Genomic DNA, 23,338 nt, shown 5'->3' on the forward strand with positions numbered 1-23,338 from the left:
AGTTGCTTCAGTCATGCCCAGCTCTTTTTGACCCCAGGGACTGTAACCCGCCAGGCTTCTCTGTCCATGGGATTCTCCAGGCAAGATTCCTTGAGTGGGTTGCCATGCCCTCAACCAGGGGCTGGCTCTTCCGAACTCAGGGATCAAAACTGTGTCTCTTACATCTCCTGCATTGGCAGGCGGGGTCTTTACCACTAGTGCCACCTGGGAAGCCCGTTACAAAGTATTGACTGTTAGTCGCTCAGTCTTCCGACTTAGCAACCCCATAGACTGGGGCCCTCCAGGCTCCTTTGTCCATGGGATTTTCCAGGCAAGAATACTGGAGTGGGTACCCGTTCCCTTCAGGGCATCTTCCCAACCCAGGGATCAAACCTGGGTCTCCTGCATTGCAGGCAGATTCTTTAACATCTGAGCCACCAGGGAAAACATTATTAAATATCCTCCCTCTTAAATGTGGCAGATAAGGGTCACATGCACTGAACAAAATTTAGCCTTGATGACTAAGTTATGAGTCATTGAGAAAAGTTAAATTTAGTGTGCTTTGAACTCTTTTAGTACAGTTATCTTAAAAATCAGTGTGTTTAGGCATCCAGGTAACTGAGAGACCCTGTTGTATTGTTGTTCAGTCCCTAAGTTGTGTTGACTCTGCAGCTCCGTGCACTGCAGCACACCAGGCTTCCCTGTCCTTCACTGTCTCCTGGAGCTTGCTCAAACTCATGTCTGTTGAGTCAGTGATGCTATCTAACCATTTCATCTTCTGCCACCCCCTTCTCTGCCTTCAATCTTTCCCAACATCAGGGTCTTTTCCAGTGAGTTGACTCTTCACATCAGGTGGCCAAAGTATTGGAGCTTCAGCTTCACCGTCAGTCCTTCCAATGAATATTCAGGGTTTATTTCCTTTAGGATTGACTGGTTTGATCTCCTTGCTGTCCAACAGACTCTTCAAGAGTTCTCCGGCACCACAGTTCCAAAGCATCAATTCTTTGGCACTCAGCCTTCTTTATGGTTCAATTCTCACATCTGTACATGGCTACTGGAAATTTGCAGCATGGCAAAATACATTTTCCACCCCTTTCCACCAAAACGGGAGAATGAGCACCAAAGATGTAAAATACTGGGGTTTTGTCATGGTAAAATAAAAATTGAAAAATGCACCTTCTAATGAACAGCTTGATATCCCTCACCTCCCCCCCACCCCCAGAGAAGTTTGAAGATAAACAGTATCCCAGCAAGCAAATGTCACTTCCCAGAGGACACTCTTTCCTACTTTTTTCCTGGCAACCAGTAAGAAATTAGTATAACCCTGTATACATGTAAAATTTATAATTCTCAAAAGTTTTGCAAAAAACTACCTAGTGTTTATTATTTGGTTTATGCTTATCAAGACAATTGATTTTCATGACACTAGTGGGTCAGAATCCACTATTTTTTAAAAAAGCCTTGCATTGAAAATTCCTTGGCAGTTCAGTGGTTAGGAATCTGCATTTTCACTGCCAAAGGCCCACAAGTCACGAGGCACAGCCAGGATAAAAAAGGAAGCCTTAGACTAAGGGATGATAATGGAATGATCTATTCACAAAGCTTTGTTGAAATCGCTGTTAATATGTATGATAATATTTTTTTCTTTTTCCAAAAACGTTTTCTTTGCAGTGGGATGTGCTGCTCCTGTGAGTCTTACATACTAGCAAATGTAAAATAGTTAAACATTAGAAACACTGTCTTAAGCAAGGGTGCTTGTGTGTCAGGGAATTTCTTGTTTCCTTAACTATGTTTTCCTCCAGCTCAGAAAAGTGCAAAGTGCTTTAGGCTAAATATCGGCTTGTGCAACAGAATCCATTAGTAACTTAGGCAGATGTGTGCCTGTGAAATGCAGAAAGTAACATAGTATGACAGCTTCAGTCATTCAACATAGAGTTTTTTTTTTTTTTTTCTTAAGTGCCAGGTATTAGGAAGAAGCAGAGTCCTGGTCCTCCAGGAGCTTATGGACTGCCCTGCCAATAGGTGCAGAAAAGTAGAAGAGAACCAAGAAACTGTAGTGCAGTTAATGCCCACCAGTGACCTAACTACTGCAGGATGATGGGAGGGAAGAGAAAGAAGAGATGTAATGATGTGAGGCGGGGGTGGGAGGGTGGGAGCGAGTGGAAAATCTTAGTTCCCCAACCAGGGATTGAATCGGTGACCTCAGCAGTGGGAGCTTGAAGTCCTTGCCACTGGACCGCCTGGAAATTTCCTGATTTGTGTTTGTTAACTTATTTTAATTGAAGTATAATTGCTTTGCAATGTTGTGTCAGTTGCTGCTGTACAGCAGTGTGAATCAGCTGTAGGTATTCATATATCCTCTGCCTCTTGAGCCTCCTTTTCACCCCCACCCCCATCCCAGCCCTACAAGTTGTCAGAGAGAACCGAGCTGAGCTCCCCGTGCTATACAGCAGGTTCCCACTAGATATTTATGTGTTTTTAAGGTCCACTCTGGCCACAGTGGGATGAAAGGTGGTTGGGGAGAGGATGAGGTTAGACCCCGGGAGGGCCTGTTTGGTAGGTAATGAAGGTGAGTGTGAGTTTTTGTTGAACACAGTAGGTCCTGGTGGGTAAGAATGGTGAATAAGACAATCTTGGTCTCTCCTCTCAAGGAGGGTAATCTGAGAGAAATTAAATGAAAATACAGCAAGATGATGTTTTTGTCACATACAACGCTTGGAAGTCTTTCAATATAGTGAAGCATTAAAGTGTTCTTGCCTCTAAAGTGCTGGGACTCCTTGCTCTGATGGTTCTAAAAATCATTCCCATTTCCTCCTATTGTCTTCACTTTCTGGGTGAGTTTCTAACTTCTTCACACTCTCCTTACTTAATTGGCTTCCTATGCTATGTGGGCTTAGTGATGTTCTGCCGGTCTCCTGTCGGGATTCACCTTTTCACTGCATTTGGAGACCACATTCAGCCACCGAGCAAGTGCTGCTTTTCCAATGAAGGACTTTGGTGTCATTTCCTGTCGGAAGCAAAGATGTGCCTTAAAAAGAAGCGTGTTATTTGTTAGCATTCAAGTCTGTTTCTTCTGGAGCTTTCCCTTCTGAACAGATTAGAAATGACATATGTATATCACCATGTATAAAATAGCTAGCTAGTGGGAAGCTGCTATAGAACACAGGGAGCTCAACTCTGCTCTGTGATGGGGTTGGAGGTGGAAGGCTCGAGAGGGAGGAGATCTACATAATGTATATATATAGCTGAATCATGTACAGCGAAAACCAATACAAGAAGATGAGATGGTTGGATGGCATCACCGACTCAATGGACATGAGTTTGAGCATACTCTGGGAGACAGTGAAGGTCAGGGAATCCTGGCGTGCTGCAGTCCATGGGGTCACAGACTCAGACATGACTTAGTGACTGAACAACAACAAAGCCCAATTAAAAAAAAATGCATTTCAGGTTTCCTTTCGTAGCACAAACTATGTTGCTTTTAGTTAATTTAGATCTGTGAGCGCATCAGCCCTGCAGAGGAATTCCACAGGAAATTATTACATTGTCATGAAAGCTTTGAGAAATGGTTCTGGAAATTTGGGCTGAGGACCTGTGTTGGTGATTATCAGCAGCACACATGCAGTAGGCTATTAGGTTTGTGTGGTGGCTTCATGCCATCAGGGACCCACAGTCTTGCCGTGTGGCCTCAGTTTCACCTCTGATCACGTCTGTGTTCCAGGCAGCAAGGAGGAAGCAAGTGGGGAAAGAACAAGCTTCCACCTGGGTTAGCCCTTTTGAAGTCTTTCCTGGAAGTTCTACCTAGTGACTTACTAGCCACACTTGGCTGCAAGGAAGTCTGGGTAATGAAGTCTTTGAGCCAGGCACATTGCTGCCTATAATAAAAGGAAGGTCCTGTTAGGAAGGAAGAAGGGGTGAATGGTTTTTAAGAAAGTAACTTGTGGTCTCTGCCACAAGATGCATTTAACTGTGCATCTCAGCCAGGTAACAGGTGAAATTTCATTCATAGAATGGAATTAAGTCATCAACACCGTCAATGCAACTTCTCACATGTCCTGAGATGTGAGACAAATGAGTTTGCTATTACTGGAATATCTCCTCGACCTGCATTTCTTGGCCTCTGGTGGTATTCATGGTAGAAGCAGGAACCTCACTCTAACTACAGACAGAAGCCCTGTTCTACACTTGTTCTGGAACATTCTTATTGCCATGTGTCAAATTTCAGAACCAATGATGACCTTTGTTTTCTATCTTGGCCTGTGTAGGTAAAAAGTGTGCATCTTGGTTTTGAGATGCTTACAAAGCTTTAAAGCATTTTTAAATGCTCTATTGGAAAACCTTATTTTATTGTATTTTGCTTTATTGTGCTTCACAGATACAGTGCTTTTTTTAAACAAATTGAAGTTTTGTGGCAACCCTGCATCTAGTAAATTTGTGGGTGCCATTTTTCCAAGAGCATTTGCTCACTTTGTGTCTCTGTCACATTTTGGTAATTCTAGCAATATTTTAAACTTTTTCATTATTATATGTTATGTGATCTGTGATCAGTAATCTTGGATGTTACTGCTGTGACTTGCTGAAGATTCAGATGATGGTTAACATTTTTTAGCCACAAAGTTTTAAAAATTAAGGTATGTGCATTTTTTAGACATAAAGCTGTTGTACATTTAATAGACTATGGTATAGTATAAACATAACTTTTATATGCACTGGGAAATCAGAAAATTCTTGTGATTCACTTTATTGTGATATTTACTTTATTGCAGTGGTCTGGAACCAGATCTACAATATCTCAAGTATGCCTGTATTTGCCTAATTTTAAAGTTAAAGACAGACTATAAAATAATCAATATAGCAGGACATTTAAGAGTTTGGCGTATGGGATTAGATCTGAGTTCAAATCCTGATTCCACCAAATTCCAGTTGTGTGATCTTGGGCAAGTAATAGAAACTTCCATCCAACTTCCTTGGTGGTCCAATGGTTAAGAATCTGCCTCCCATTGCAAGGGACACAGGTTCGATCTCTGGTCCAGAAAGATTCCACATGGCGTGAGGCAACTAAGCCCATGAGCTACTACTACAGAGCCCACACTCTAGAGTCCACTCACTACCATTAGAGAAAAGCCTGCACAGCAGTGAAGACCCAGCACAGCCATAAATAAATAAAATCTATGCCTTAAAAAAAAAAAAAGAAACTTCCTATCTATGCCTTAGTTGACCCATCTGTAAAGTAGAATAATAGTTTCTCCCTCGTGGTTTTGCGTGTGTGCTAAGTTGCTTCTGTCATGTCCGACTCTTTGTGACCCTATGGACGGTAACCCACCAGGCTCCTCTGTCCATGGGATTCTCCAGGCCAGAATCCTGGAGTGGGTTGCCATGCCCTCCCTCCTCCAGGGGATCTTCCCAACCCAGGGATGGAACCTGCATCTCTTACGTCTCCTGCATTGGCAGGCAGGTTCTTTACCACTAACACCACCTGGGAAGCCCCACCTCATGGTTTTGATGAGGCCTAAATGAGATCCCTGGCCCATGGTGAATGCTGACTACCTGGCAGGTAGGTTTTATTTCTTCAAGCCAATAAAACATGAGGCACACAACATATGCAAATTATAGCCAGCTCAGAGAGAGCAGAAAAGGGGAACTGGTAGCTGGCGTCTCAGAGGTGAACTAGGCCCACAGGGATGGGGCCTTCAGTAGGTGCTGAGATGACCAACAGCAGAGTACAAGCTTTTCATACTGTTTCTGCTGTACAAGTTCACATCTGCCTTGCTGGAGAATATTAAGTGACTGCTAAAATGAGTGCAGGTCATCACATGAAACAAAGCATGTACTATAAGCCAGCTGTTTCTGCTTCTTTGGAAGTAAATGAAGCATATGCTCACTACAGTTTATAACTGTAGAGAGAAATGTCTTGAAAACTACACTGTTTCAAGGATGGCAAGACTCTTGCCACACACAGAGGGTGTGGCGCTCAGGATGCCAGGCTGAAGGGAGCTTCTCATCATGCAGTGCAGAGGCCGTGTGCATCTGAGACTGAGCTCTTGTGAGATGTGTATGAGATGTGTGTCTCTCCCAACCCTGGAACAGAGATCCCTGCGTATACATAGTACATGGACCCCTCAGGAATGACTATTGTGTACCCCTTTTATGTATATATATATATACATGAGAAGTTGGAGGAATCAGACACAAATGGCTGTGTTCAGAGTGTAAGTGGTATAGCAGTAATTTTGACAAGTTTAGTACACGTTCATTTTTTCAGGATACGTTCGTTACTGTATTCCAGAAACTGTTCCAGGCACTGAAAAAAATACATATATTCTTGCCAATAACCTTTTGAGATAGGGATTATTGTTATCCCCATTTTACAGGTGAGGAAACTGAGGTATTGAGGCACTGTCATTTGCTGGAGAACACAGTTACTTTCTAGCACAGCCAAGAAGCTGCTTTCAGCCCCTCTGCATTTAACCGAATCTCGGGTAACTGAGGCCTCCTGCAGTTCCCTTTGGTGGAGAAGAACGACTCAAATCTGCTTTTAAGACTAGCTCCTAAAATCATGGCTGTCGTAAAATTAGCTATTGTAAAATCATGTGCAGGAAGGATTTGCACACAGGCCCAGCGCAGAAGGGAGGGGCAACTTCTTGCTGGTTAAAAAAAAGAGAGAGAGAGAATTTTCTCTGACCCACTTGCTGAAGTGTCACAGGGGATTTCCGTAGGGTGGGCTCTCTTAAAGCAGTTTAAAAGCTGGAAAAAAGAAACAACCGATTTCTCTTTTTCTTCAACAACTAGGCTGTGGTCTTGATAAGAGAATGCATCCTTACTAAACATTGAAACTGAATTCTGGCCAGCTGAACCAAGCTTACTGCATAGTACAAAAGTGATTTCTCTAAGTTCCTGTTTTTCAGGGTCCAAAAATGTGTTGTAGGCATCTTTCACGTAGGAAAATTGGTAAAAACAGTGCTTCAGGCTAGAGATTGGCAAGTAAAAAAAAATGACTGTTGGGACTGCAGCCTCCGGCTCTGAACTGTCGGTCCTCCTCCTGCACGTGTAGAGCAAGCAGGCTGGATGTCTGTGGTCTCCAGTGAGCCCTGAGCCTGGATTCACAGCCCACCCCTAGCATGCCTTAGGCCTCCGGCTCTATACACCACTGCTCTATTTCCTTCCTGGTCTCGAGGGCCAGTTCTATGATTGCTTTTTCCTGTGTTAATATTTTTAATCTCCAAATTGCTGTTTTACCATTTTATTTGTGGTAAGTGAAGAAATCTTTTCATGTGTGTGTTAGTTGCTCAGTCGTGAGGACCTTTTGCAATCCCAAGCACTGTAGCCCACCAGGCACAGATTCTCTACTGTCTGAGTCATCAGGGAAGCCCAACCCTTTCTTGGGAGATATGAAAAAAATATCAGGGAGTATTTAACCCTTTCTGAGGCTTCATGGTTGCTCACACCTGAGCTGCAGGTTGGAGAAAAAAGTGTAGAAGAATGTAGTCCAGAAAGAACGTGTCCCTTTTACTGTCCCTCCCTTTGAGGAATGCTCCTTCTCACCTCTTTCAGGAAACACAGAGACAGCCCAGAGCCTGCAACCCACTCCAAGCTGGGCCTCTGTCCCTGGCTGCTGCCCCCTCCATCCCCATTCTGGTTAGCTTGATAGGTTTGGGAGGAGGGGTCAGAGCCAGATTTTGTCTTGAAGGAATGTTCCCAGTTTCTCTTCTGCTTTCCCACACTCAGGATACTTTTTCCTCTAGATTTTCGTTCTCTAAAAATAGATTGCTTTTTAAAATTTAGGCTGTGGAAGGCCATTTCCAGAGGGTAGGGAAAGTTCTGTTTCTGATGTGGTGCTGGCTATGTGAGAGCTCACTGAATAACGACTTGGAATTGTACGCTTACGGTTTGTGCAATTTTCCGTATGTCTATTTCACCTGAAGGGCAAAATGAAGATTTTGTGATTCATTACAAGAGGAGTAGCAACTCGTCTGTTACCAAGGAAGAACAAAATGAAGGAAGATGATACAAGAAGAGACGAACTGATTTTGATTGATGTGAAAATGGGGAGTCTGAGGTGAAAGTGGGCAGCGACCCAAGAATTTTAGGGATCTGTCCTCAAGATGTCTGCAACTTTTCAGTAGTATTTGTTATTACAGTAGTGGGAGATTGGAAACAATGAAATATCAAGTCATGGTTAAATAATGCACAACCAAAAGTGAAATACGACCTTGCTGTTAAGAAGTAAGCCATCAATGTTTATTAAAGCCACTTATAAAAGCATAGTGCAAACCCATTTTTAAAAATTATATATTTTATATGTAGGCACAGAAAATAATCAGGAAGAATGTAGCCCATAATATTAACAATGGATTATCCCTGAGGTAAAGAATTATGGATGATTCTTACTACCTTAGATACATTTTTTTCTTCCAGTGAGCGTGCATTTTTTGCAGAATACAGTAAGAAAGGAAATGCCTTGTAGGGCTGCAGCTGGGCTCAGCCTCCTCACCAGAGTCTGTCTGCACATCCCCTCAGCTGCTAGCCTGGGGTGGCCAGGGCCTGTGCCAGCTGCTCGGTCACAATTCTCCCTTTACAAACTATAAAAACTCACCGATGACCCAGGAGCATGTTTGAATACGGAATCTCAATGTTTAGAGAGAGCTGAACTCCATTCAACTTTCCTGACGTTCAAATCATGCTTGCAGAGGGTGGCCTCCCCTTTTTCATGGGTCCTTCTGAAACACAAGGGCTGGGAGAACCATCTTGCCTCCAGGCTGGGATTTCCCAGAGATTTTCTTCAGAGGTCAGGTTGTTCATTTTCCAGGGTTCGGTTCATTCCTTCCACTTCCTTGGAAGAATTCCTATTATCTATATCATTTCACGCTTGATTATAAAAAAAAATCTGATCCTGTTCAGCAGTATCACAGAACTCTGTCCAGTTTTCTTGTCCTATTTCATTACCTCATTGAGGCTCTGGGTGCAGTCATGGGTCTATCACAGGTACTTCAGAAATAGCTAGTTCTCTTGAGGCTTGAGATCCAGCTCCCCATGCTGAGACAGAGGCCTCGGGAAGAAAGACCTCAGCGGCGTGGAGTCCTGCTAGGACTCTGATCCAGCTGTTCCCCATCTCTGGGCCTTAGCATCCTCTTTGTAAAATGGGTGGAGGAAAAGTTGGGGCTGAATGGGTGCTGAGGCCCCCACCAGTTCTCACAGCCAGGTTCTGAGAATATGGCTTGCGGTAACTCTGGCCTGCCCGCCCTCCAACCCAGTGTGGGAGCACAACAGCATGATAACCCTTGTGGTATGCCGTAGACACGACAGTCTGTTTTGTATCAAAGTAAATAATAAAGAAAAAGTAACTCTTCCCACCCCACCCCCATGAAAAATAATAATAATGAGAAGGAAGGAAGCGCTGGAGAAATCGAAAGGGAAGGACTCTTGCTCTTCCTGTCAGGAGAGTTCTCAGTCTGAAGTCTTGTAGTGGCTGTCGCACGGGGCCCATCGCCATGTTAGATATATTTCTCTGTAGGACTGGGCTTGCCTCCTTGTCTGACCACGGGCCTGAAAGAGAGGTGAGTGACTGTCAGTGCAGCAAGAGCCCCTGCAATTTGATGCAGCATCCACCCATGTCTACCCACACACCCCTCCACACACACCAGCTTCCCAGCCTTCATGGGGTTCTGAGGACTTGTCTCCAGGCCACCAGCATAGGACTGGGTGAAGGACCTCAGCAACCCTGCCAAGAACTTTCCTTGTGCCATCTTGAGATGAGAGGTTGGAGAACAAGCCCAAGTTCACGCATGTAGCTAGGAGGGGTTGGAGCCAGCATCTGAAACCAGTTAGTCTAGCTTCTTAAAGACTCTGTCAAGGTCCCTATGGAGGTGTGAGAAGCCGGCTGATAACCAAGCCATCATCTGAGTTGATTCTCAGCCCTTGAAAGGATCACAGCGATAGGGGAAGATGTGAATGAACCACCATCTGTCAGTCAAGTAGAGCTACTTTACCTAAAAGTCCCTTTGATAACCCATATTTGATGTGTTAATTCACTACTGGGCTAGCACCTTCTAAATGGGCTGATTCATCGTGAATGTCATGTCTATACACACCATCCTCCAAAGGGTAGGGAAAGTTCTGTTTCTGATGTTTATACACACCATCCTCCAAAACCTGATGTCTATACACACCATCTGTTTCTGATGTCTATACACACCATCCTCCAAAACCTCTGGGTTGAAGCTGAGCTGCCCTTGGTCATCACTGAGCTTATTAACTCAGGTGTGTGAATTGCTCATAGTTTTAATCTGCATGGTTTTGTATTTTGGGACAGAGTTTTATTCTGTTACTCATTTCAAAATTTCAAAAAAGACAGAGATAAGGGATGATTCATCCTGGGTGTTCATGGGAAGGACTCCGCTAAAGCTGAAACTCCAATACTTTGGCCACCTCATGCGACGAGTTGATTCACTGGAAAAGAGTTTGATGCTAGGAGGGATTGGGGGTGGGAGGAGACGGGGACGACAGAGAATGAGATGGCTGGATGGCATCACCGACTCGATGGACATGAGTTTGAGTGAACTCCGAGAGTTGGTGATGGACAGGGAGACCTGGCGTGCTGTGATTCATGGGGTCACAAAGAGTTGGACACGACTGAGCGACTGAACTGAACTGAACTGAAAGGATGATTCTCCTCCAAAAACTTCCCAATATTGAAACTGTTAAAAAATCCTTCTCTGCTCTTAAAGGGTATTCATTGGTATATCACCTCTAGTATATGCATTGGAAATTCATTACTTTTCCATTGTTAAAAAATAACAATGTATAAGACACTGAACTTAGGTTTCTGCAGAGAAATATCAAGGAGTGTGAAATACAAACCTCAGGTATAAAACCTGAAACATTTTCATCTACTGAAAGGAACTGGTGAATAGAATTGATTATCATTAACCCCCTCTGCCCTGGCCCCCAACCACAGAGAGGAGCCTGGGCTTTGAACAGAAGTTGCAGCTCTCCTGCTTGCTAGCAGTATGGCCTCAGACAAGTCACTAAAGGTCCTAAGCCTCAGTTTCCTCATCTATAAAATGGTAACCACACTGACTACTTTAAAGGTTGTTATGAAACTTGAAACTTAAAAACTTTATATATAATCATATATATAAAGCACTGGTAAACTTTAAAGTTGTTATGGTTGAGTTGGCCAGAAAGTTCATTTGGGTTTTGGGAAAAACCTAAATGAACATTTTGACCAACCCAATATTATTGATTGTGGCTCAGTGGTAAAGAATCCGCCTGCCAAGCAGTAGACGTGGGTTCAGTTCCTGGGTTGGGAAGATCCTCCGGAGAAGGAAAAGGCAACCCACTCCAGTATTCTTGCCTGGGAAAGGACAAAGGAGTCTGGTGGGCTATAGTCCATGGGGTCGCAAAGAGCTGGACATGACTGAGCAACTAAACAACAGCATTATTGATAGCTGATGTGTACACATGACTCTGCCACCTTGGCTAGATTTCCTGATCTCTGAGCCAGTGATCTGTGAGATGGCACTGTGGTGCTCCCTATCGGGTTACTGTGAGCATAAGGAATTCCCTGGGTGTGACTCCCATCACTATGCTGGGCTAGAGAGGGCATTTGCTAGATGTTAGGGCAGTGCTACCTCAGACTAAGCTGGAAGGAGAAAGGAGACTTAGGCCTCTCTTTCAGACACCGTTTTTCGCTTATGTCTTTTCCTGATCATTTCAGAATGGTCATGGGCTGGAATTGGATGAGGGAGTCACTTGAACTGCCAGATAGTTCTTTGCCTCTATCCCTGACTTCCCCTTCTTCCCCCTCCAGTCCTTGGCAGTAAATCAAGGCCCTGAGTTGCCACAGGGAAATGAGCAACAGAGGCCATCTTTTTTTTAATCAAGTGATATCTGGTTCAGGTGATAAAATTGACTCTCCCCCCCACCAAAAGCTAGACCAAACCAATGGGAAAATTAAAAAGTTTTCTTAAGAAAACAACAAGACCTGGACTTCCTTAGTAGTCCAGTGGCTAAGACTCTGTGCTCCCACTGCAGGGAGCCCAGGTTTGATCCCTGGTCAGCGAACTAGATCCCACATGCTGGAGCTAAGTGTTCACATGATGCTGCTAAAGATCCTGTGTGCCACAATTAAGACCCAGTGCAGCCAAAGAAATAAAAACTTTAAAAGAAAGAAATCAATACTTATGAAAGAAAGAAAGAAAATAAGACTCAAACGGAATCGTCCAGATAAAAGAACCTGTGGTCTTTGGGGGCTTCCCAGGTGGCGCAGTAGTAAAGAATCCCCCTGCCAAATGCAGAAGACAAAAGAGAAGTGTGTTTGAGCCCTGGGTTGGGAAGAAACCCTGGAGGAGGAAATGGCAACCCACCCCAGTGTTCTTCCCATGGACAGACGAGTCTGGAGGATATCCACGGGGTTGCAAAGAGTCAGACATGACTGAGCACGTATGGATATAGGATTAAGTGGGGGAATTCTTCAGGTTAGGCCAAATAAGATGGACGTTTCCTGAAATCACACTGCTCTGTCCATTAGTCCAACTTGGCCTCCATCTCCTCCCTAGTGTCAGCCTTCTGCCTGCATCTGTTCAGACACTATGGTAACTCCCTGGACCTCAGGACTCTGCTGCCATGGCCTCTGTCTGCAAAAGATCCCCACCATCTGCTGCCTGGGGTGAGCAGGTCCAGAGATTATAAGAGACTCACCTCGGACATTTGCAGACACGTCTTCGGTTCCCTGGATAAGGAAAAAGAAGGGGTTAAATGACTATCTCACCATGACCAACAGTTCCAAACATGATTTCTGCTTCACTTTTCCTGTTTATTTAGGATTATAAGTTTTTTCTAGTGTAGCTATGACTATTTTACTCAAAGCAAACAATAACTACATCAACATTATAAAAAATACATCATAGGTGTTTGGTGGTCTGGTGTATAGGACTCCACACTGCCAATGCAGAGGGCCAGGGTTTGATCCTTGAGCAGGGAACTAGATCCTACATGCTGAAACTATTACTGAAAGATCCCACGTGCCACAACTAAAACCCAGCGCCGTCAAATAAGTAAATATTTGAAAAAAAATATATCATAATAAAGTAAACTTGTAAAATGACAGTGTATAATAATGATTGACACTGAAAAGAAGATTAATTTACTAAAACAAGCTATAAAGCATAATATATTTACATTTTATGGTTTTAATAATTATTATTAAAAGTGAAAAATTGAAGTATAGTTGATTTATAATATTGTGTTAGATTCAGATGTATAGTAAATTGATTCAGTTTTATATATATATATGTAAATATATGGGGCTTCCCTGGTGGCTCAGATGGTAAAGAATCTGCCTGCAATGCAGGAGATCCAGGTTTGATTCCTGGGTCAGGAAGATCCCCTAGAGGAGGAAATGACAACCCACTTTAGTATTCTTGCCTGGGAAATTCCATGGACAGGGAAGCCTGGTGGGCTACAGTCCATGGGGTCCCAAAGAGTCGGATGTGACTCAGGGAATAACACATATACATATATATGTAAATATATATACATGTATATGTAAATAAATATTTCAGATTCTTTTCCCTTATAGATAATTACAAGATATTGAATATAGTGTTATGCAGTAAGTAGCATTTAACTCTTGAGAACTGAGGTAAGGTCTTCTTTCCCACCCCTCTTTACATCAATTTAAAAAGCATTGCAAAAACAGACGTGGGTGGACATGGGTTAGTACGGCCACCTGCAGTAGGATCCAAACTGGGGTGGGGGCTCACAAGGAGGGGGCCAAGGATAAACCACTGCCTGCAGTGGTTTTGACCCGGACTTCCTGGGCACTGGTCCCCGGGCCACAGCCGGGCCCCGCCCTGCCCCCATCCCCATCCCAGGCGTTTGTAATAAGCCCAGACCTGCGGGCTTTGCGGGTGGAACACCGCACCCCTGCCGCTGCCGCTCCGGGGATGGGGCTCTGCCTTACTAAAAACTTCCCGGGGTGTGGAAAGAGACGGGGTTTTCCCCGCGTTCTCTCTCCAGGAAGGACATAGGCAGTGCCTGGCCCTGCGGTGGCAGCTCAAAATTCCAGAAATCCGAACCCAACTGAACTGCCCGCAAGGGCTGCCTAGAGCAAAGCGATGCAAAAATCGAGCTGAGTCTTCCCGCGCGATTCCCCAGGACTTACGGCGGTAGCAGATGCCGGTGATGACCAATGACAGGAGAAGGACGGCGCAGGTCCCGACCAGGGGAGCCCAGATGTAGATATCGCAGGCGAAGTCCAGCCGGCTCGTGTCCACTGACGACACAGAAGACGCGGACATTTAGGAGAGGGCCCGGGATCCCCCACCCCACCCTGGGGACCGCCCCCCTCCATCCCACTCCGCTGGCGCGGGCACGTCCCTTTCCCGGTTCCGGCTCCGTTTCCCCACCGCTTGGGCTGCTAGGAAGATGAGTGGGGCCCCGGTGAGGGCCTTTGCCGCGCCCTCCTCACCTGCGCTGCCCGCCGAGGGCCGGCACACCTCTGAGCGCGGAGAGACAGACCTAGTCTGCGGCGCGATGGTGGGCGCCCGCGTGGACCGCCGCATCGCCGGCGTGGTGGCGGGCTTCGCTGCGGGAGCAACGGAGAGTGCTTAGGGGCCGCGTTGGAGCTGTGCCCGCGAACCCTCCCCACCTCTCCGCCAGCCTTTGCCAAGGGGGCGCTCCCTCCGGGTTAGCCACTGGAGGAGCCGTAGAGGCTCAGCGGAGCTCGGCGCTCCGCGCAGGGAGATGCTGAAAGACCACCTGGCCGTCTGAGTGCACTGGGTGCCTTGGACATGAACACAGAGGCCCGTGCCCCTCCACCCGGCCTCTCTCCAGGGCCCGACCAGAAACCTCGAGGGTTTGGAGGAGGCGGGGGTGGCAGGGTGGGACACCCGCCTTCTACTGACCAGCAGAGGGAAGCTCAGATAATTTGAGTGCAATAACTTGCCCAGGATCATACCAGCCCGGAACTCGAGCCCAGATCAACCAGAGCTAAAAAGTCACCTTGAATTACTACCCAGTCGCACCCTAGCCTCAGTTTCCTCTTCTGTGAATTGGGAATAGTATCTCAGTAGCCCCCAGAGGCTCGAACCCCAAGAGACTCGAAAGTAGCGGTGTCCGTGTGAAAAACGGACTCAGACGTGAACCCCAAAGCCCACCCGGGACGCCCGAACCTGGCAAGAAGACAGGCACGAAGTTACTGAAGTACAGGATCGAGTTGCTCAAGACCGAGCAAAAATAGTAGCCTTGGTCCTCCTGGCGGAAGCTGCTCAGGGTGAGCTGGAATTTGGAGCTGGCGACCCTGGCGCCGGAAATGTGTTTGGGGTCCAGTCCCTCGGCTAGCTTGGCACGTTGGCTGGAGAGGTACATTAGGAAGGTGGGTCTGGGGTCATCCCCGGGTATCTGGCGGAGCCAGGAGCACCCTGATGCCATGCCGGACTGCAGCAACTCGCACTGCAGCTCCACCTTCTCGCCCAGCCTGGTCTCCTTCTGCGTCGGCGACATCCGGAACGAGAGCGATCCGAGGACCTTGGCGGCATCTGCGGGACACGAGCAGCGAGCCTGAGCCGGGAGCCCCGCGCCGCACCCCCCCATCCCACGCCAGCCCCGCCCCCGCCTCCCCCAGGGCTCGCCGACTCACCGAGCAGCAGCAGGGCCAGCGGCAGGATCAGGGCGGTCAAGGGTGAGGCCATGGCGCGCTCCCCGCCGCGGAAACTCCGAGGCGCGCAGGAGCCGGTGGATCACCGACGGGGGCCGGGGCAAGTTTCGCCCTTCGACCGGCCGCCGAGCCCGATTTCGCATTCGGAGGATGTGATGTCACTTGAAGCCCCGCGGAGGAGAGAGTCGCCCTCCTTTTCGCGGTTGTCACCCTCCAGCCCAGAGAGGGGTGGGGTGTGGGGGTCGGTGAGTGGGGGCCGTCGAGGCAGTCTGGCCAGGTGGAGAACAAGGACGGGGATGGTTGGAAGTGGCCCTTGGAAGGGCTCTCTTGTGGGTGTGACAGAGGCAGAACATAGAGATGAGAGATTTCTAGAAGGGAGGGTGAGCGAGCAGGAAGGCGAGCGAAATGTCCACTTTCTCTGACCTCATTCAAAGTGGCCCTGGCACCACAACTTGGGGCTTTAGGTCCCCACGAAGTGGGCCCTGAGGGCTGAGACTAAGGAGTTAGTGACTGGCCCACGTCTGGGGAACTCGGACTGGGGAGTCCCGGTGCCCACAGAGGAAAAAACCTTCTTCCTTCCATTGAGGAGGCTTCCACCAGTCAGCCAGTCAAGCAGTGTGTGGGGCTTGTGATTTTCTGCTCCTCATGCCCTTTCATCAGCAGTTAAACCTGGCCACCACAGGCTCATTCCTCCCAGGCCACTGCAGCAGCCTCCACACTAGCCCCTGTTCCAGCCAGTACACCAACCACACTGCTGTGAACAGTATTCTCCTAAAGGGAATGTGATGGTGTCACTCTTGAAGCCTCCTGGTGACCTGCAGGTCTGCGTGGAAGCTCTGTCCTGCCTTGACTTGGAGCCTCTGGTTCTGCCCAGCCCCCTTCCCAGCCTCCTGCCCAGGCCCCTGCCCTGGTCTTTCCTAGTCACCCCCCACTACATGCCCATAGAGTCATCCTATGGTGTGCTCAGTCATGTCCGACTCTTTGCAACCCCACAGACTATAGCCTGCCAGGCTTCTCTGTCTGTGGCATTTTCCAGGCAAGAGTACTGGAGCGGGTTGCCATTTCCTACTGCAAGGGAATCTTCCCAAGCCAGGGATCAAACCCGTGTCTCTTGTGTCTCCTGTGTTGGCAGGCAGATTCTTTATCACTAGCGCCACTGATGATCTGAACTGTGGGCTCCCCGTGCTGGAATGCGCTTCTGTTTCAGCCCCTGGCCAGCTCCCAAGTCTTGGGACCTGAATCTCATTCTTCTGGCTCTGGGTGCTTGGCAGGCACATGTGTCAGCCTGGGTGGAGACGGTTCTTCCTGTCTGAACCTGACACACAATTGGCCCCTTCCTTTTTTGTCTGCTGCTGTCCTGAAACCTTCCACCCCATAGTGGGTCCCCTCTCTCATTTCTTTCGGGTCTTCCCACTTTGCATCCCATAGTGCAGCGATTCCCAAACTTTTTGACATCAGGGACCAGTTTAGTGGAAGACAACTTTTCCACCAGCTGGGGGCAGGGGATGGATAGTTTGGTGATGTTTCAAGCACATTTTGTTTATTGTGCACTTTATTATTATTATTACATCAGCTCCACTTCAGATCATCAGGCGTTAGATCCCAGGGGTTGGGGAGCCCTGCCACGGTGTGTGCCCCTCATGCTGCTGCCCCTGTTTCTAGAGATAAACCACCTGGTGTTATCTGTTCCATATGTCGGCCCCATCCATGAGTTCTGCCCGGTGGCGAGGCCTACGTCCCAGACACCCTCCCAGATGTCACATGTCATATCACAGCAGGCTGAGCTGTGTTTGAAAAACTGAAAAACTCTTTTCATGGAGTCTGAGCTTGGGTGTTGGATGGGATTTTTTTTTTTAACTTTGACGTCAATCCTCTCCCTCAGACCTCTACCCAAGGCGTCCGAGGTACTTACTCTAACACACACCATTTAATGTTTCATATTTAGAGATTTTTTAAAAGTGTCTTTTAAATTACAAAAGTTATATATTATTGAAAAACTTCAGACAATACAAAAGAAGAGTATGGGGAAGTTTCCCTGTCTCAACTCTCCTTGCATCGTCCATTCTTGAGAGAAAACCACTTATTTGTGCCCCTCATATATAGTCTATGCACAGATGCTTATACATCGTTTTAGATACATAGTTGTAATATACACATATTTTTTTGCAGCCTGCATTTTTTATCTAACAGTAGAAGAGGAAAGCTTTTCATGTCAGCACCTGTAGATCCACCCATACTTCTAAAGGGGCATATTTTATATGCTTAGTCATGTTTGACTCTTTTTTTGACCCCGAGGACTGTGGCCCACCAGGCTCCTCTGTCCATGGGATTTCCCGGGCAGGAATACTGAAGTGGGTTGGCATTTCCTTCTCCAGCATTTTATATGAGTGTTCCATAATTTAATTCCCCTATTAACAGACATTTAAGGAGTTTCTCAGTTTTTAAAAAAGCACTTCTTTACTTATTTGGTTGTGCCCGGGCTCCCTGCATTGGGAGTGTGGAATCTTAGCCACTGGACCACCAGGAAAGTCCCAGCAGTCTCTCAATTTTTGCAATTACTAGTAAGGCTGTAGTAGATCCAGTGCATCCATATCACTGAGCAATCCCTCAAGTACATGGAACATTTTCAAATGGAGGACTCGGGAGGTTGAGGAAGGAAAAGCCTTTGTAATGATGGATATGACTGTGGCACACAGCAGTGGTTCCCCTGGCATACCAACATGTGCGTGTGTTTGTGTCCCTGGCTGTGTAGACACAGCCTTAACTCACATGAGTGAGGGTGACAAGGAAACAGCCAAGTCCAGATAGGCCACTGACAAGGCAGTCTTCATTTTAGATAATTTCCCATTTTGCTTCATTTCTGTTCCCACTGCAAGAGTGTTAGATGGCCCTTTTGGCCAATGGATGCCGTCAGGAGGATGATGAAGAGGATGGCTGGCAAAAGAAGCATTGGAGGGGAGCCAGAGTCAAGCTGCAGATATTTGGATCTTGGGGACCAGGTTCCTGGGGATAACGATGCCCAGATTCTGGGGTACAAAGCTTGAAAATAGAATCGTCCTATCCCACTCTCCCGGAAGTGAGCTGTAACTGGCATGGAGGTCTTCTAGCCTTGCCACTTAGAAAAGTTTCAACCAGGGGGCTGGCAGCCCCCTTGTGCAGAGCATGACAGAGGATGGGGGATGTCGAGGCAACATGTCAAACCCACCAAGGAGGCTCTGTGACCCCAATGTTATTTTTCAGAGAGCTGGTAGATTTTCGGCATAACCACAATGACATCCGCCCTGTCGCAGACCGAACAGATGCAACTGTGCACGTTCTGGCAATGCTTGTTTGCTGTCGGGCCAGGTGTGCAGAGGGCTGGGTGAGGACTGCCAGGTGAGCTCCACATCCCACACTGGCACTCACATGGGGTAGATGAAGAAATGGGAGCAGCCTCCCTCTCAAGTAAACTCCTTATTTTTAAACACATTCAGGGAGTGACAGGGTAACAGAGTCACCAGTTTCTAGGACGGAGAGGCCAGCACTCTTCCAGTGCTTCTGGTCCCTTTCAGTGAAGACCTTGTCCTGCTAACCTGGTCTGTGCTCCATCCTGCCAGGGCTTTCCATGGTCCCTTAGAAAACACCAGTTTTTATGCTGATTTAAACAGGTCACCGGTTTCTAGGCCAAATTTAAGCAGGTCTTTGTTTTCCTCGAGGTATATGCTATTTTTTTTAAGATTTTTTTTAATGTGGCCCATTGTAAAAGTCTTTATTGAATGTGTTACAATATTGCCTCTGTTTTATGATTTGTTTTTTTTTTTTTTGGCGATGGGGTATGTAGAATCTTAACTCCCTGACCAGGAATTGAACCCGCACTCCCTGTATTGAAGGCAAAATGATAACCAATGAACCACCAGAGAAGTCCGAAGGTATACGTTCTTACACCACAGAACTACTCAGCGGTAAAGAAACCACTTGCCAAGCAGGAGACGCAGGTTCAATCCCTGGGTCAGGAAGATCCCCTGGAGAAGGAAATGGCAACCCACTCCAGTATTCTTGCCTGGGAAATCCTATGGATAGAGGAGACTAGTGGGCTATAGTCCACGGGATCGCAAAAGACTTGGACATGACTGAGCATGCACACCCATATCCACACATATTAATTAAAGACCTATTCAGAATGTATAACTGGGTGGGGTAGTGGTAGGAAATTAGTCAGGGCCCTGTGCCCCAGCTCCTGAGATGCTGATTCAGGGCCAACCTGGAATCATGATGTTGGAAGCTAGCTGTTATCTCCCCTTGCTGGTCCAGGAGATATTACCATCTCCTTGAAAAGAGTTAGCTTGCTTGGGCCTAGAAAGATCTTTGAACTCTAGAATTTTCAGGGCCTTGCTTTACCTCAATCACAAACACCTGTTAATTCTACCTTACTTCTGCCATTCCCACTTTTCTCTACCCCCAACCCCCCAAGTTCAACTAGGCAATCGTCATCTCTTATCTTGACATTTTGCAGTGGTCTTCTAACTGACCACCCCATTTCTACTCTGGTCTCTTCCAGTGCTCCTCGTCCCTTTCAGTGAAAATCTTGTCCTGCTAATCCTGTACTCCATCCTACAAGGGCTTCCTGTGGTCCCAGGGGAAACACTGCGTGATTCTGAACGTTGTCGGAGGCCCTGCACACTTGGCTCTGCAGCTCCATCTCCATCTTCTCCTGTTTGCCTTCTTCACACCTCCTAAGCTTGGTGTCTCTTGGTTTCTCAAAGAGACCTTGCTCCTTTCTACCTCAGTGCCATTAAACATGCTATTCTCTTAGCCTGGATTGTTCTCAGCTCTGCTGTCTGCTTAGTAATCTCCTCTTCCTTAAGTCCCAGTCCAAGCATCTCCTCCTCCTGGGGCTCAGTCCCTCACCCCCTCCCCCTGCTCCTAGGAAGTATAGACCATAGGCTTCCTGATGTCACCTGGACCTTGGGTGTTCCTAGACTGAAGCACTTATTCTGCACAGCAGTGGTTTATTTGTTCATCCAGCTTGATGACCAGAACCTTGGTCCCTTGAGGAAGAGACCTCATCTTGTTCATGGTTATTATCATGGTGCCTAACAGGACTTGCTACACACTTGGTCTTCAAGAACCCTGTTTGGTAAAAGCTAAATGCAGGTAAAAGCAGAGTAGAGCAGACAAGAAGATGTGGAGGTAGTTCATTTCAGAGAAGAGTGCTCAGGAAAGGCTTTACGAAGTGGCTGACTTATAGATAAAGTAAGAATAGGGAGAGAGGTTATTTTTAATCAGGCATTTAACACTTTTCCCTCGTGGCACAGGGGACAAGAATCTGCCGGCCAATGCAGGGGACACAGGTTTGATCCCTGGTCTGGAAAGATTCCCCATGCTGCAGAAAAATGAAGTCTGTGTGCTGTAGCTGCTAAAGCCCGCGTGACCAGAACCCGTGCCCTGCAATAGGGAAGCCCATGCACTGCAACTAAGAGTAGACTCCCACTTGTCCCAACTAGAGAAAGCCCGCACGCAGCGATAGAGAGCCAGCGCAAGCCAAAATTAAATACGTACATATTAAAAAAAGAAGAAGGAGGCATTTGATTCCTAATCAAGACGGTGCTGACACCATGTTTTAATACGTAGTAATGGTATGGTTGAAGGTAGAAGGAGGAGAAGGAGGAAGGGGAGAAGATGGCCTCATTCAAAAGCAAGGTGAATATGTCCTCAATGTAAGGGTGGAGCCAGGGCTGAAATCAGGAGCCAGGGGGTCTGTTCTTGAGCCCGTGTCTTGAGGGTCCATCTGAAGCAGAGGTACTGAGGGTTTGACTTCTTCATCTAACAGGGTCCCAAAGTGCTTCATCTATGGGGAGAGGATGAAGCCAGGCTCTCTATTTGAAACTGGGGGTTGGGTCAGGATTTCTCAGTGAAAGACTGGAGGAAGCTGTGCATTCTTCCACAGTCATGGCTCATATGGGGCTGTGTCCCTACAGTGATGGCAGGGCAGGCCAGAGACTGCAGGCACCTGATTGCCAGTGTCACCGCTGAACAGAGCTCAGAGCCACCAGAATAAGGCCTAGTTCTGACTGTTGCCCTGAAAAAAATAGGAGGATGGAGTATAAAGAGAGAGAGAGTTTTTGCTTTTTGTTTTTTTAACTTTCATTGTGTCACTGAACTTTGTTACCAATGTCATCATTTCTGCCTACATCTGCTGAGAAAAGGAGAAACTGACATTTACTGAGCACCCTCAGTGGTCTAGAACTTGGCAGGATTTATTTTAAATCTCATGGGCCCTCTGAAGTGGGTGTAATTCTCCTTTTTTCAGAGAAAGAAACTGAGGTTCAGAGATGTGAGAATAACTTACCCACGGTTGCACAACTAGTCAGTGGTGGAGATGAGATGGAAACTCAGCCTGGCTCCTAACTGATCCTTCAGTCCCACATTCCCTCTCTCTCTTCCTCTCTAAAAAGACAGATTTTTAAAGTTCCCATTCAAGGTGAGAGTATATACACACTGACAATTCAAAATACATGTAAAGATAACTTAGTAAAATTGGGATGGGAGTTCAGAAGAGATACAAATTATAGAACAATCTGAAAAGAGTTTAAAACAGAGAAAAAGAAGGTATAGAAAATGCAGAAATTAAACAAGAACAACTGAATATGATAAATACTGAGAATATTGGAAATAAAAATCTATATATAGTTTAGATATAAACTAGGATACACCCTACACTGGACATTCCATCCATTCCATTCCATCGCTCAGTCGTGTCCGACTCTTTGCGACCCCGTGGACTGTAGCCTACGTTGAAGGAATAATTAGTAAAATGGAAACTAGCGCTGAGGAACTAACAAATTGCAATGCGAGAAGATGCAGAAGCAGTTTGAAAAGCTGTTAAGATGTGGATGAGCACTGTGAAATATTTAATAGAATTTCAGAAAGAAGAGAATAAAGAGAGGGTGGAGAAGGAACACTGGAAGAGATCTTGGCTGAAGATTTTCCACAATTAAAAGACACAAGCGCTCAGATCAAAAGGGCTCCCAGAATGCCAAACAGGATAAGTAAAAAGATGTTCGTCTCTGAACTTACCAAGTTGAACCAGAAGACTTCAGAAGCACAGAGAGGAAGGCAGTCCAGGAGGCCAGAAGAAGTTGAGATAATATTTAAAATACCCTTGGGAGAACCTTAGTCACAGCTTGGATGGGGTGAAGAGAGTAAGAAGCTGATCTGTGACGGGAAAAACCCACACAGCCGTTGACAACTTATAATGATGCTGTGTCATTCTCTTAGTGCAGACACGCACTTGCTGTAAAGTTGGGGGCCAGCTTGCTACAGATCTTTAACGTCAAGAACATTCAAACGGAAGCATCCTGAATGCCAGTGGAGAGGCAGGATTTGAGTTTGAGAGAGGGACCAGGGCTGGGAACCCAGCCTGTGCAAGGTTGTATTCATCTAAGTTGTGAGAGTGGGTCTGATTGCAAAGGCAGGTAGAGTGGAAAGGAGAAGCAAAGGAGAATATTGAACCTTTAGGGAAGGCACATTTTTAAGGAGAGGGAAGAAAACAGTGGCAGTTATTCAGGTGGTGTAGGAAATTCAGGATGGGGCTTGAGAGGTGGCAGTCCTTTATGGAGAGGTGGCTGCTGTGGATTTGGGAGCTTTGGGAGGCCACGGAAGCTTGGGACGACTTGAATGCAGCCTGTGGCAGGAAGAGATTGTAAGCCTGTGTTCAACACC

The 23,338-nt window shown here is 46.6% G+C and overlaps 1 protein-coding gene across 2 annotated transcripts; it reads right to left on the minus strand.

Annotated features, from left to right (window-relative positions):
- Positions 1-8,193: 8,193 nt before the first annotated feature.
- CD8A (CD8 subunit alpha) lies at positions 8,194-22,808 on the minus strand. 2 transcript variants are annotated; one of them, XM_088841363.1, is made up of 7 exons: positions 22,694-22,808; positions 15,620-15,906; positions 15,153-15,518; positions 14,450-14,566; positions 14,144-14,254; positions 12,679-12,709; positions 8,194-9,522 (listed from the first exon to the last, which is right to left on the minus strand). In XM_088841363.1, exons 2-7 carry the CDS (start codon positions 15,669-15,671, stop codon positions 9,471-9,473), a joined length of 729 nt encoding a protein of 242 aa, XP_088697489.1. In that variant the 5' UTR covers positions 15,672-15,906; positions 22,694-22,808; the 3' UTR covers positions 8,194-9,470. The 2 variants fall into 2 exon arrangements, with proteins under 2 accessions (XP_088697489.1, XP_055255906.1); XM_055399931.2 differs by lacking the exon at positions 22,694-22,808 and having other exon boundaries at positions 15,620-15,924.
- Between the last annotated feature and the right edge of the window lie 530 nt (positions 22,809-23,338).

The sequence above is a fragment of the Moschus berezovskii genome, chromosome 11 (assembly GCF_049115385.1).
Source record: "Moschus berezovskii isolate FMDL1 chromosome 11, NW_MosBer_1.0, whole genome shotgun sequence".
In the NCBI taxonomy this organism is placed as follows: Eukaryota; Metazoa; Chordata; class Mammalia; order Artiodactyla; family Moschidae; genus Moschus; species Moschus berezovskii.